The 15,520-nt window shown below is 38.9% G+C and overlaps 1 protein-coding gene across 1 annotated transcript in view; it reads left to right on the top strand.

Annotated features, from left to right (window-relative positions):
• Positions 1–15,520, top strand: part of XYLB (xylulokinase) — an 81,784-nt gene that overhangs the window by 20,209 nt on the left and 46,055 nt on the right. Inside the window, exons 13-15 of the mRNA XM_083860062.1 lie at positions 1,905–2,020; positions 4,341–4,414; positions 5,721–5,817. Coding sequence (XP_083716188.1) covers positions 1,905–2,020; positions 4,341–4,414; positions 5,721–5,817 — 287 coding nt within the window. The remainder of the gene's footprint in view (positions 1–1,904; positions 2,021–4,340; positions 4,415–5,720; positions 5,818–15,520) is intronic.

The raw sequence follows: 15,520 nt of genomic DNA, 5'->3' as shown, positions 1-15,520 counted from the left end.
ATTCAGCATTCTCTACGGTATATGGCAATCTACTGCTGAAACATTTCCATCAACATTATAGCATTCCTATTGTTTAATTTGAGGAACTGAAACTGCAGAGTTGTGGAGGATAAATTCTCATGGCAATAAAAGCTGAAATTATTTCGGCACAGGGATAGAGCCAGTTCTCTGTGTGTCTCAGGTAATGCATTTAATGTACAGGAATAACAAATCTGCTGAGTAGAATGTGAAATGTGTGAAGCCTGACCAGGCTGTGTAACTTCTGTGCTCCTCTAGGGGTCCAGCAGGGTCATAATGGAGGAGGTGAAGATTCCCATTCCAGAGAGGAGCATAATCAGTGCTGTTCAGGGATGTATTAGGGCTGTGCTTGAGGGAAATATTGAGATCTTAAGAAACCCAGCTGAGAAGATGATCCTTGTGGTAGCTTTTGGCAGTTTTTTGGCCCCTTGCCAAGTAGGTGGAAAGGTGGTCTGGAACTGTGTTTGCCCTCACTGCATCACTGTATTCTGGATTAAAATTTCCAATTTTAGGTCATAGCATTTTGGCAACTATTTGTAAGTAATGTGCAGATAATTTTTGTGTCTAAATCCCCTGGACTGCAGATGCTTGAAACTCAGAACTTCAGCAAAGCTCAAGTCTGCCCTGGAGCTGTAGTGTTGAATCCCATCTGTACAGTAGTAGATGACAGTGGGAACAGTGTTCATGAAGTTGAGTTCAAAAATATGATGTCAATTGCAAGTTACTGAGTTTTATTTTGTGATTTCCCAGCAGGTTTTGTGTGAGATTTTTTGGGGTTTTTTTGTTTGTTTGCTTTGTTTTTAATTTACATTTGAGTTTTTCTTCTACCCAATGTTTTCTTTACTTTTGCTGTGTAAAAGAGCTCTACAAATAACCTGTTTGTAATAGCAAAGCAAATACTGAGACATTTTTCTGAATAAATGTTACACTGCTGTTCTTTCACTGCAGCTTAACATGTGGTTTGGTGGTGGCCTTGGCAGTGCTGAGTTAATCCTTCCCGTTCCTCCTGTGTAGTCATTTCTGACCTGACACTGCCCCTTTGGCACCAAGGCCTCTTTATTTCTAGAATATTAGCGTTAATGGGGGACTCTCAGTAGAAAAAGAATGCCTGAGCTACCAGACAGGGTATTTGTACAGAAAACTGAAATAACTTCAGCTGGTGCTACTGAGCAAGTTCAATGATTTCCTTGCCCTCATTTTTGATATTTTTGTGCCTCTCCTGCTGAGTTGCTCTGATAAGTCCATGCTGGGGAGTGCTCAAACTGCTTTCCCCTGGATACGAGTCCAGTGCTGCAGTATTTGGCAGGAGTGTGATATTCACAGAGAAGGTGACAGCATGAAGTGTGCAAAGACCATAAAAAATGAAGAGATGAATTGTACTGCAGGGTTTGTTTACTGGCTGTGGTGCTTTCCTTTGCCAGATCCTGGCACAGAGCTAGACCTCATCATAAGTCTTGTTAGACCCAAGCTGGTTCCATACAGGTACCATGTTACTGAAATCATAAATGCAACATGGAGACACTGTTGCTGCTCCTTGCAGAGTCATCTCAGAGTGAGTGGTGGCAGGGCACTTCTCTGAGGAGATGTCTCAGCTGTTCAGAGCTGGATTTGGCATGTCCTGCCAGCCTGGATCTAACCTCACTCACTGGAGAAATGTATACACCCATCTCTGCACTGAGTTCCCCAGCACCTCCTGTAAAAGTTGTTTTCTCTTATCTTGCTCTTCCTTCTCTATCTCCCTGCATAATGAAGTGATGATATCTTTTAACTTGCCAAGCTTTAGTCAGCTGATAAACTAAACAATATCAAGTAAAGGAACGAAATGCTTAAAAAAATCTAGAGCTAAACATTTTGCAAAATGCATATGGTATGTTCGTGTGTTTCAGTTTTAAGAATGGTTCTCTGATGAGAGAGAAGATCAGAGATGACTGTGCTTCAGGCTCCTGGGATGAATTCTCCAAAGCCTTATCATCAACTGTTGCTGGAAACAGTGGAAACTTGGGTATGAACCTTAGCAGGGCTGGGACTTGGAGGGTTTGCTTAGATATACTGCAGTAGGTGTTGTACCAGCTTTTTACTTGGGTCATCATAAAGGTCAAGAGCTATGTTACCTAGAGAAATTCCTGATGTGTACTTGGAAATGTTCTGTTGTCAGCCTAAGTGTCATTACAGTGTTTTACTTTAATATTCACCAACTAAGAAAATTGTATTTATGGATCTCCTTTGGTTGTTGGAAGGGTGTTAGTAACATCTTAGCTGTAGAATGTTTAAAACTAGTAATTTCTGAAGGAGGCTTTCATTAAAGCTTATTTTGTTTTCTGAAGACTCAAACCAAGTGAATTAAGTAGCTCCATATTATTTTTTTTCTCAGTCTTTACTCTAGAATCTTGTTTCATGCATGTATCTTGTAGAATCTTGTACAAAGCAATGATGTGAAGGGATGCCCAGATTTCCTGAATTTTCCCCAATGTGTGTCACAGAATCATTTCATCCCTGTTTTACCCCCCATGTTATGGTTAATGAATGAAATGTAACAAAATTACAATCATGGAAATATTTAGAAAATACTAATAAACTCATGGATTTGAAGTTTTTTACATTATTTTCTTTCCCACAGTTTAACATTTTACAAGCCTAATATGTAGCTCTGAAATAAGCTGTTGAAAAGTGAGTACATGTCTAATCAAGATTAAAAAGGACCCATTGCAGAGCAGGGTTTGAAATCATCACCATCATCTCAGGTGTGAATTGATATGATCAAAATTAATGTAAAAATTATAGGCAGCAAACTTTTAAAATGTAGATATTTAAGGTATAGAAGACTTCACTCCTTAGCAAAGTGAATTTAAGATAGAGCCTCTTGACACTGTGAGATTAGATTTTTCATTTTTAGAAGCTCTGTTATGTTGTCTGTCAAATCCAGTCTCTGTAGGGTATTAAAATGACCACGAATCTCTTTTCACTAGAGGAGAAATCAATTCTAGTGTTTTAGAAAATGGGAAGAAATTATTCTAAAACCCCAAAGTCATCCAGTTTAGACAATATTAAAAAAAATTGGGAGTTGATGAAAATATTTTTACTGATCCAGGACAGTGCCTTTAAGTTTTAAAGTTTGTGTTATAGTATATTCACTTGAATATCTCACTCCTCTACAAAATGGGTGTTTCATGGAAGTCATCCTCAATAATCCATACACTAGAATAACCTCTGGGTATATCTGTAAAAATGCAGTAATCTCCATAATTTGAGTGCCTGGGGGAAGCAAAGCAAAGGCATAGCTGGTTTAATCCCCCCCTTTTTTTACTCCCCTGTGCACCCTGTTGTGTGAGAAGGTGCCTCTGCAGAGGTTTGGAGGTCAGAATTGGAATGTTGGGATGTGCATCCCCTGACAGGGCCTGCAGATCTGTGACACACAGAGTTGCTTACTGGCAGCTTTGCAGAATGTTTAACCAGAAAGGTTGCATGTGCTAAAGCGCTGGATTATTTTGGGTTTTATTTTGCCAATAATCACAGGTCTGATGGGGCAGCACAGTTTTGTTCCAAGGTTAGAACCTCAGAAACTCTCCTTAGTTTCTTAACTATTCTCTTCAGTTTTTCTGAACAGAATACTTTTCGTTTTTTCTGGTCTCCTTTCTTGAATATCTTTTTCTGACCAACCCAAAGGAATCTTTGTCTAGCTGTCTACAAAGCATTACAGCATTTCCTCAGATCTCATCAAAACTATTCAGAGACCAGCTCTGCTTCGTGACTTAAAATATCTGATGTTCTCTAATAAGCTCATGAAATCTAATCCAGGGTATGAAATGTTCCAGTATTCCTGTACTCTTCTTACCAACTTGCCATTTTTTCTGTGTGTTTGGTTTTTTTTCCTCCTTTCACCCTTGCATATGACCTACTCAGACTATTCTAGTATGTGTTATGTATTATCTGTGTTACTTGCAAATGTGTGTATTGTGGTGGATGTATCCTCTTTTGTAGGCTTGGTGTTTATTACATTGTTTGGCATGTTGAAAATCCACATTTTGTAAACTGAGAGAATCGTAAAATTGTAGAATATCCTGAGTTGGAAGGGACCCACTGGGATCATTGAAGTCCAACTCCTGGCTCTGCAGAGGAGAGCCCCAAGAATCCCGGCACATGGCTTAGAACATTGTTAAGAAGTTGATGTATGGACTGAAATTAGCAAAGAAGCAGCCTGTGTGCTGACTCATATGTCCAAATACGTGATAAACATCTATTATCATTTTAGCTGGGTGCAGAAGTAAGATTCCAGCTTTGGCGCTGGGAGCAAACATGACACTCTTTAATGTTCCTTAATGCAGGTTTCTACTTTGATGTGATGGAAATTACTCCTGAAGCAGTTGGGATTCACAGATTCAACAGAGACAACCAAAAGGTAGTAATAATCTGGTTAATGTCTCAGACTTTGAAGGAGTGCTGTCAAGGCTTCAAATCTTTGCCATTATATACTTTTTTCTTTCTGTCTGAAATATTTACTTTCCAGTTTAATTTATTGATGCAAGTCCCTGGGACGATTTTCATAAAGAAGTATTTAGTCTGTAGCTTGAGAGCATCTACAGAGCAACGTCTGAACTAGAACTTATATGGTATTGTTTTTATGATATACTTTCTTTACTAGAAAATGTGGATTTACTGAAACCAACACTGTCTTTGAGACAGGATTAACTTTAAGCTTACTGAGAGATTAGTACATGTACATGACTTAGTCCTTGTTTTTTAAATTTTAGACACATAGATAAGGGTGTGTGGAAACTTTGGGCTGTAATATTTTGTCTATATATGTGTGAACTAAAGACCTCATTTTGCTGTCCTGCATGACTTGGAGTAACCTACAAGCCACATAGTGGTATGTGAAGGGATGGGGGAAGTTCTTTGTATAGTTTCTTTTTTTTTTTTTTTTTTTTTTTTTGTGGAATGGTTTGCCTGGCTTTCTGGGTGGTACTGAAACTCAGGAAGATGTCTTTGATCAATCATGACTCCCAGTCGATTAGACCTCACGTAGGTGAACAGAGATTGATGCTATCTGGTGTTTGCAGTGCAGCTCTACTCTCTTAAGTGTTGGCTGTTAAATGAATGTTTAATCACTTCTAGCTGTTACACAAATGTAGGCACTTACTGCAGTGCATGGAGAAACTCAACTTCGTGTGAAGGATTCCCTCTGTTTGCAGTTCAATATTCTCCTGCTTCTGTTGCCAGTTTCGTTGATGAAAGGACACAAAAATGTTATAGATAGAAACTAAATAAATTAATGAAAAGATTACATGGTTTCACTTTTGTGCAGACAGAAATAGATTTAAACTTCTGTGATGTTGTTTTATTCAGCTGAATTTTATCTAATTGCCTAATTTTATATTTTTGAGATATTGATTCTTAAGCATCTCTTGCTTATGGGAAATGCTCAGGGAAAAGTTTACAACTTGCCCTAAACTTCTTCCAATTGTGCATCAACTTCAAGTTTGATGTAGTTGCCAACAGCATTGAGGGTATGGGTTGTGTTCTCTGTCATGAGTCTTTAGGTCCATCTTGTGTGCATGAGTGAAGAACTGGGCCTAGATGAGAGCAGACTTCAGAGTGAAGGCAAAGATAATCAACTATAAATCTGCCTTGTGTTTTTAACCACTCTGCAGCTTGGCATTGAATGCTGGGTAAGGTGTTGCTAATTCATTCCCTCTTTGGTACAGGTTCCAAGATTTCCAAAGGAAGTAGAAATACGAGCATTGATTGAAGGGCAGTTCATGGCCAAGAGGATTCATGCTGAAAAGCTGGGATATAAAGTCTGTAAGTACGATGAGAACTACTTGCACTAAAAGCCAAAGGCAGTAATGTCAGTGCTGTGATTGCTGTCCTGCCTGGTGGGTACAGAAACTGATATGAATTCTGAATTGGTCTCTCAGAAAAATTATTGATGGTGTGTTGGGTGCAAGTTTTTGCAGATGTTAACATTAGACCAAGGAGGTTTAACTTTAAGAAGACTTATTTTTCAGGTGTTCTTACTGTTTCATTGTTTCTGACCTGTATTGTCTATTTTTAAATAAGAGTTTGGCCTTCGATAGCTTGTTAAGTGAAAAGAAGACCAGCCTTTTGCCTGAAGTACAAGACTGTAACTCAGAAAATCTGAAATCTATGCTCAGTTCTTGGATCTGCCATAAGCTGATCACGTACCTCTTTACCTCAGTTTTCTGTTAATAAGGCAGAAGCTCTTTCTCTGTCTTGTGATTTAGAAAGCAAGAGATCCAGCTTCCTAGAATTTATGATATGAATAATTTTTAGCACATTGGAGCAGCAAAGTCAGCCAGTGTTTCACCTAGAGAAATGGGTTCAGATCATTACTATGTGTACAATTCTACAAAAATAATACAGGCAAGCCTGTAAGGTTTTTGTTGATGTTTTCTGTCAGTGTATCAGCCAGTGGTATCTTAAACATATTGAGTTAACTCATCTGGAGGATTTTTAATAAATATTTTATTTTTAAAAGTCATATTATTTTTATTTACATCCTGACTTCCTTCTTCACAAGTCATTGCTTGACTCCTACCCCCAGGCTTTTATCAATAATCATGAAGGACAGAATAGTTTTATTGTTTATTTTTTAAGAGAGAACTCCAGGAGCTGAAAGTTGAGAAAATGCAGAGATACTGGAACAAATCACAAAGCTTGACAGCACCACCTCATAAATTTACTCTGTAAAGTTTTTTGTGTTTTATATTTTCTTATATAGTTGAAACTGTATTTATTTATGGAAGTTATTTATGGAGACAGGCAGAATTTCAAATAGCCTGTGTTTAAAATACCTGTTTATCCTTCATTCTTGGATGCTGCTGCACCAAAATCTTGGCTTATATAGCCTAGAAATCTCATGGCTGAGGACACTTTTGCACTCTGTAAATGTCAGGGGTTAGACAAGCACCAGAGTGTGAGAAGAACTATTTGAGATATCAGACAACCCTGACACAGGAACAAATGGGGACAAATTATCTGTAAATACATTTAGCCTGAGCAGGAGAGCCAAAAATCCAAAGAGTTTTAGGATGTGGCTTAATAAGCTTTAAGAATTCTTCATAAGTATTTTTTTTAAATGCTGTAGATGCCTACAATGAAAAGGAGACAGGTGTGATTGGATTATGTTCCTATGGATTTCTTGGAATATTGTGTACTTTTGTTTTGCTGCATCCCTAGGGCCTTTTAGCTATTTGGTAACTTAACAGATGAGTTGCTTTAAAAAAGAACTGCTGTGCATAGTGTAGGCTGTGTGCATCTCCCACTTCTCCTTAGTGGTATTATTTAAATGTCATACTCTGTTGTTTGTGTAGTGATGGCAGGCTCACGTCTGCATTTGTTGTGTGACAGCTCTGAAAACAGGGTGTGTTCTCAATGTGTTTCAGGGTATGGATGAGCATTGTGGGAATTACTCCAGCATTGCCAGACTTTCTCTTGTTTAATAGCTGCTGTTTTTCAGGCTGCCTTTTTTTTCCCTTTTAATGTGATTTAAAAGCTTATTTATTTTTTGGATTAAATATGCAGTCAGGACCCTTGTGTTTATTCATTTCCTTTTAGGCCTTGCCTACATGGGGGATTTACTTTGATATTTCCAGGAATCAAGCTGATTTACATTCAGAAATATAATCACAGCAGGGTAAATCTTGGCTTCTTTTTTTTTATTTCTTTTTTTATTATTATTATTTTTTTTTAATTCCTTTTGTTTGCACTGATGGGAGAATACAGTAGGAAGTGCTCACAAGATCTGGAAGGTTCTATGATGACACCTATTAAATCAATGTCAGTCACAACAAATGCCTTGCTGGGGTGTCCTGAGGTTTGTGTGGTGCTGTCACAGTGGTGCATATGAGTCAGAAACCTGGCTAAGAATTTCCCTAGCTCTGGCACCAAGGTGCTGGAAAATGATTTTGGCAGCTATGAGCCTGCCTCTCTGTTCTTGGGCCAAATGCAGTTTGGATGGCTGTAATCAGAAAAGCAACAGCGTACGTGAGAGAGAATTTCGGAGAAATAAACAAATGAAAACCTGCCATATAGAGTTCCTGGTTATGCACTGTGAACATGACAAACATTAGATAATCCCTTAGAATTAGCTTCCAGTTAATGAATATATTATCTTGCAAGGAGCAGTATTTTGAATCCTCAGTCTAGCTGGTGCTGTGGGAAGGAGTGCGATGATGCTGAAAGAGCTTTTTATATGTGAGGTTTTGTTCCCTGTTGGATGTGTCTGGCACATTATAGATCTCATATAAATTACAAATAATAGTTTAAAATACCCCTTAAAACAGCTCCTCAGGTGCTGTTTGTGCTGCCTGTGACATGAACTCAGTTTTCAGTGCGGCTTTGGTGCCAGTAGAGGGCAGGGGATGCTGTCTCATGAATTTTGTCTGGGACGTGTCAGCCTTGTTCTGGAAATGGCACACAGTCACCAGATGATCCTTAGGAGAAAGGTTAAACCTTATATTAATTGTGATTTAAAGGCTTTCAAAGTGTGTGTCACCCTGTTCTAATTGCTCTAATCTTTCTCAATCAGGTTTCAGAGGAAATCATTCAGTAACACCCTGTATCCTGTTTTGCTTATGTGCCTAAGGGGTGGACTGAGTGTTGAATCTAGAAACAAACAAGTGAAGTTTGGTCTGTCCCTGTTGTTTACATCCTCCCATTCAGAGATTCATGAAGATAACAGATAAAGGCTGTTCTGCCTTTATTTTCCTGAATTTTGATTGTATCATAAACGCCTATTTTTTCACTTCCTTTTACTGCTTGCAGCCATCCCCCTTGGAAAGCCAAGCTCACAACTGGAGTTCAGAGGCTGGACTTACAGCCGTTCTTGCTGCATGGTTAGGGGACCCTCTGAAGTCAAAACCATGGTAACTTTGTGGAGAAATGACAATGTCTGCAGCTCAGTGGCACAGGTGATGACAGCAGCTATAAAGCTGTCAGTGGTACAGACTGATTTGCCAGTATATACCTCAATAATCTTGATGGTCACTTCAGAGTTGCTTCTATTCCTGACCAAGCAATCCTAAAGTTCAGCTAAAATTGACATTGGCTGGAGAATGTTGCCATGGTCCTTGCTTGGACCTAGTGAGGCCATCCTGGTGAAGACCCACAAAACTGATTAATTTTGGGAGCAAAATCCATCCCCCACCTTACCGATAGGTGAAGTAAGTATGCCATGATGTGTGTTTCATGTGCTGAAGGAAAATAGCACACAGGTAAGGGTTCTGTGTTGATCACACATGTAGTCAATAGATATTTAAATTACATTCTGCTCTAGAGGAATGCTCTAGGTAGGAACCTTCATGTCAATGGTAATCTGAGCCCTGAGTCAATACATGTTGGGTCAGGTGTGTTAAGTAAGCTTTTGTGGGTCTGCAGCAGCAATTGATAAACACTGCCATGGAGGAAGGTTGATTATCTGAGGTGGGGTCTGTGTTGAAGCTGTTAACTTTGGGCAAGGCTTTTCTGTCTTCGTGTTTTTGTGCCTATCAGTGAATTCTTAATACTCTAGTTGCCCAATGTGTTGTTCTGTCACCTTTATACCTTTAGGAATCTGATTCTGCCGCCTAACAGTCATCAGCAGGGGCAGGTGGGTAGGAGGTGCCACATTTTACAAGTGCAGGCTTTGTTCATAAACCCCTGTGTCTGTGATTATTGTGTAATTTATAGTTTCTTGCATACATAAATCCATCACTCACAAATAATGTTGGTGCCTTGAATTCTAGTGACTGTTTTGGTGGTAAAGTGCTGGCTGGGGTGAAACTGACTTGCCTGGGGCTTTGCACTGCTGTAAGAATGAACTGATTTTTTTCAATGGGGTTCATTCTTGAAAAAAAATAGCAGTCCTGCAGTGCTGAGAAGAAAAAGAAGAATGTCAGAGCATGCTGGGCCTCTTTTCTCAGTGATTAGAAGGGGACTTATATTTCTGAAGAACTCAGCTTAAGATTACATGAGGGCAAACTCCAAGGTGACAAATTTTCTTTTTCTTCAGGTGGTGCTTTCTTCTGATGCTCTTCTCAGCAGCCTGGAGGTAGCAGTAATGTGTAGCTTTTTGTCTGCAGGAAAGGCAGTCTGATGGAGTCAGGGATGCTCAGAAAATAGAATCAAGGTTGGAAAAGACCTCCAAGACCATCACATCCAACATTTGACCCAACACCACCATGCCCATTAAGACATGTCATGAAATGCCACACCTACATGTTTTTTGAACAATTCCAGGGATAGTGACTCCACCACTTCCCTGGGGAGCTTGTTCCAGACTATCAGTTAGCTCCACATGGAGCAGTTGTGTTTTATTGTTCCTGTTGTCACGTGGAGGCACAGAAACCCAAAGGTGGGACGTGAAGCTGTTACTCCACAGCAAAGTTTTGGGTTCACTGGAGGATGAAATGGTTCTCCTGCTTAGCAAGGCTGGATGCCACTGGTCCTCAGGATGCTTCAGGGATGCCTTTGTGTCTGGCTGTGAGACAGATTTTCCTGCTGCTGGTTGTCCTTGACTTCTGGCATTTGTGGCTGTGCTCTCCAAAACTCTCGCAAATTATTGGGAACATGAGGATTCTTGTTCTGTCTTTGCCTGCACTGCTGAGTGTGTGTTTACTCCAGTTATAGCAGTGTTTTGGCTGAAATAAGGAACACTGGGAGCGAGGCCATTTTGTAGTTGCATACAGATTAAATTGATGTTTATGCCCTGCGGGATTTAAATTTCTTAGAGAAATCAATACTAAAATGTTGTGTTGGCTTTGTGCTTGTCTCTTGCTGTTTACTGCTGAGAGTGCTGATGGTGTTTCAGCAGCACGAGGGTGCTGGCTTTGTTAGGGGCCTTTTGCTTCAGCAAGTTTGTGAAAACAGTTTAAAAATCGTTAGAGGACAGTGACAGGTTGAAGTTTTCCTTTTGAAACCATAGTGAATAGTGGTAACAGCCAGATTGAAACATGTGGAACAGAGATAGGGCAGAGTGTGCTGCTTGGCGTGTAGTACAAACAGACCTCAGAAATGCCTTGCCATTACATCTTAAATGTATATTTTTGAGGGAGGAGTGTTGGCTCAAGAAGTACTTCGAAATTCATCAGAGGCAGGATCTTCCTCCCAGATAAGCCTGTCATTCTGCTGCAGAGGATATTTGTATTTTCTGATGGAACTTCTGGCTGATAAGACTGCCAGTGTGAGATGGGCAATAGCTTGCCAAGAACTTGACTCTATCCCCTTTTATTTTTCACAGAGCATCAGACTTTTATCATGTAGCTGAGCCTTCAAGGCACGACCAAAGCAAGGCTTGGTTTGAAGCCAGTGATCTGGAAAGGTTGGTTAGCTCATTACCAATTCCCTGACCAAGTATTTCACAAAAAATGGCTTTTTATTATTACTTGGCTCAGGAGAGTAAAGTATTAGTTTAACTAATTTTTTAAAGGGTTAGATAAAATGTCTCTGAAGGAAATGACTTCATGTGCTATAAGGAAGCTGCTTACGTGCTCTAGGATTTTTCATGCAGTGGCTATTGTCTTGCTTTTATTTTGCTTTATTGTTGTCATACATATACAGGAAACACAATGAAGACAGAAAATCTGAAGAGTTAATAAAAAGATTGGAAAGGGTACTATCTGTCTTTCTTTTCTGACACAATGATAAAATGTTGTCATTGTTTGAACAATTGCTTTTAATGTTTGGTCAGCAAAAGACCAAGTATGTAAATGGTTCAATTCCTGTGCCCTGATGTTAGGAGAGATTGTTTATGGCTCTGTCAGTGGATGTACTGTTCAGGCAGTACTCAGAAAAATAGCCAAGCTGTCAGTTTGCTGGGTTTGTTAGAGCTTTGTGGATCTCTGGAAGCTGGGAACCTGGAGATCAGTTGGGTTATCTACTAAATCTACTTTTATTGCTTGTTTTTTGAGACTGATCTACAGTTTTAAATCCAATTAGATTAGCAAGGGAATGACATGACTGCAGTCTATAAGTACCTTCTTGGGGAAAGGAAACTTGATAGTATAGGACTCTTGAGCCTTACAGACAGAAACATTATGGTTCAATAACTGGAAGCTGAAAGCAGGCAAACCTCAAATGACAAGGAAGGTGCAGATTTTTAACACAAACTGAAATCAAACTGCAGCAATTGACAGTGGTGTAATGAATTCTTTAGCACTGGCAGTTTTAAGAACAAGACTTCCCACCCCCCCTCCTAAAACTAGGTACTCTGGCCTAAAGAGATCCTTTGTGTTATAGAAGAGTGAGTTCAAAAGATGAGAGTTGTCCATTACATCTCAGACACATGGGAATCTGTAAGAAATGCCATTGCTAAGAACTTCATCTGATCCACAGCTATATAACATTGCTGTGTAGTAATCATTTATACACATAAAAGCTTCTGGTATCACTGTAAATGAAGCCCTGTTTTCACAGTCATTCTGCTTGTAAAAGACCACATTTAGCTCATTTAGCTTAGTTGACACTTAGTGAAATGCTACATATTTATTACTTTAAAATCTTTCTCCAGGTGTGCTCCTGTATTTTAATTTTTGTTGCTCAAATGTGACAGTCCTGTTGGGGAGCTCTAATCAGCTCTGCCAAGACTTCCCTAGTCCTTCCAGCTGTTTTTCCTTTTTTTTTTTTTTTTTTTTTTTTTTTTTTTTTTTTTTTTTTTTTTTTTTTTTTTTTCTGGTTTAAGGTTATTCAGCTTCTTTTATACATCTCAGGTTATGCATCACTCCTGAGCATTGTCTCAATGCTTTCAGCTGCATCAACCCACGCTTGAGGTTTTCAGTGCTAACAGGGGTTCCTACTAAACAAGTCATTATTTCCGTGCTTCCTCTATTTACCTGCACATACAGTGATTTTTATCTGTGATTGTTGGCTGCATGAAATTAGGCAAGGCATTTTCCCTGACTTAAAAAGAGATTACCGACTAAATTTTAAAAACAATTTTGATATCCAGAGCTTTGTTTCCATCCAGACTTTGATTTTCAGTGCTTACCCAGATTATCTCAAGAAAAAAAAGCCAACCACCTCCCACGTTTCTTAAGTAAGACCCAAGCAAAGTTTACACAATTGTGGACGAGAGTTATTTTGCTTTCTACTTGCATAATTTCAATTCTCTTCAGACATGAGGAACTAATTTGGGCAATTTTTTTTTCTTATTTCTGGCCTGTGGTTTTCAAGAACATGCATGAAGGGTATTCTTTAAACTATAATGTTATTTAACCTGTATGTGGTGTGTCTAGCTTGTGCACTAGCACAGGTGTGTGTGGGGCATTAAGATGACAGATCTCAGCCCCAAGGCCTTCACAACTTCAGTTCAGTCCAAGTGTAAAAGGTGGAAAAAGGTGGAAAGTTAATGAAAAACAACCTCCAAGTGCTGTGTGTACTTCTCCAGTTCTGTCTCTGAGGTAAGAACAGAAATGTTTTACCTTTGCACTTGGAGGCTGGAATTCAGGATCAGTGACAGGATCGACCCAAGGAAGAAAATTGGGTGTGTGGAAGAGTGAGATTAGAGCATCCACAAAATTAAGTCCCTTGATGACATGGTGGGTGACATGAAATTCCTGATCCCAGCTTCTGGACAGTGATATAATTTTTCTCTTTGATGTTCAAAAGACTGGACCTGACAGTGTCTTGCAGTGACCTCCAGCTTGTCAGTGCTACAACTTTCCTAGCTGGAAAATCCAAAGAATGGATAAAAGAACACAAAGAAAGTTTGCTTGAATCTGAAATTGTCTTTTTCTGACTGCAGTTAGAGTGATTGTACAGCATCAGACAAAGTAAAACTAAACTCAGGAGTACCTGCTGAGCACTGAACATCAATTACTACTCAAGTAGAAAGTGAGTTTAAAAACGGCCACTTCTCTACCACTTCTGTTGGTTATAAAGTATTTGTGTTCCATTTGACAATATCTGAAGATTAATGAGAAATGTCAAGAAATCTTTGAAAGCTGGAAATTTGAAATTAAAACCAGAAGTATATATATACATACAAGCAAAGGGTGGGTTTGTGATGGTTTTATTTTTCATAGTGTCTCAAAGTCAATTAGTTCTTTAGAGGATACCTCTACTGCAGATAGCTGCACTTGTCAATATTTATATGAAATGTTCCTAAAGTGTGGCTTAGCACTTAATGTTTCACCTTTGGTTGTGCCTATTTCCCTGGATTCTTCTGAAATGCATATTTATTAGACATTTTCAGAAGTTCTGGTGGATGAAAGTTCAATTAGCTCCTGGTTGTAGAAATCAGCTGCATCTTTCTCAAATGTAAATTTTCCTATTTCCACTTTTGCAGTAACACTAACAAATGAACTGACTTGTAAACACGTTCAGTTTCTAAAGTTAGTAGCCAAAGTTTCAGCGTGTTTGTCTATCTTGCCAAGGTACTCCACTATTTAGCAGCTTCCCTCAGGGTGTTCTTATGTCTTGTTTTCAACAGCTTAGTATCACTTTTGTTGCATTTTGAATATGGGCTTTGTGTCCTGGAGGTATCCACGTGCTGAGGGAAGGCTCCTGGGGGCTTCGTTTCAGTGCATCCCTGGCTGCCTCCTTTGTGTTTCCAGGATTGGTCTCTCAGCTCCTTCCTTCTCCTTTGCCAATATTTATTCCTGAGCAGGGTAGATGTCAGAATTTATCTGCACATAGCCATTTTCTTGCTGGCCAGCTTAAAACACACAGAAATATCATATATTTTATCCTGTGTGGCAGCAGCCCTGTGAGTAGCATTGGAATGAAGGTGGTCACTGGTCACGAAGCCAGAGGGATTTTGAAGGATATTTTCAAAAGCATCCATTCTCTTCACTTAAGGTGCTCTTGATTGTTGTTTTTTTTCTGTGTTTATTCTGGTCAAAAATGAACTTTTTGTTATTTTGAAGTAGTTCTAATTATAATGGCAATACAAATGTACAAGTGAAGAGCTGCTTGACTAATCTCTTCAAATTAAGTGCACTTCTAGTTAAATGACTTAAGGTTACCTGCAAATGAACAGTTTTGCTGCAGAGAAAGTGATACAAAGCTCATATTGGGCACTTAATTTTGTGAACACAAAGGCCTGGTACCCACTGAAATGAACATCTGAAACCACTGTTTTTAAGTATGACACATTAGAATAAGAAATTGCTGGCCTATCTATTTGAAAATGTGGAACTGTTTATAAGTAAACTGCAAGTAAAAACTCCTTTAATAATCATATACATCTGATGCTTTGGAGCAATGCCACAAAAGTATGGAAAAAGTGATCTAATGGATGGTGTCTACCTAAGAGCTTCACATAAAAGGCTCAAAGAACAATTATCTCAGTTGAATGCAGTGTTTTAAAAACAGCTTCATCCATTTTCCTGCCATTTTTTGTGCTTTTCCTCTAAATAACTCTAATGTATATTAATTAATTGCTTGAAATAATACCAATAAATCTAACAAGGTTTGTCTAAAGCTTCACTGCACAGAGGAAACTTCATGTTTGTTTCAGTGGTGAGAGAAAAAAAATAATTTACTGAAAATATTAAGAAAGCTAATA

This window comes from Zosterops lateralis (assembly GCF_965231275.1).
Source record: "Zosterops lateralis genome assembly, chromosome: 1".
NCBI classification, from domain to species: Eukaryota; Metazoa; Chordata; class Aves; order Passeriformes; family Zosteropidae; genus Zosterops; species Zosterops lateralis.
The sequence above is the reverse complement of the archived record's forward strand: the minus strand, read 5'-3'. Positions and strand labels throughout refer to the sequence as shown.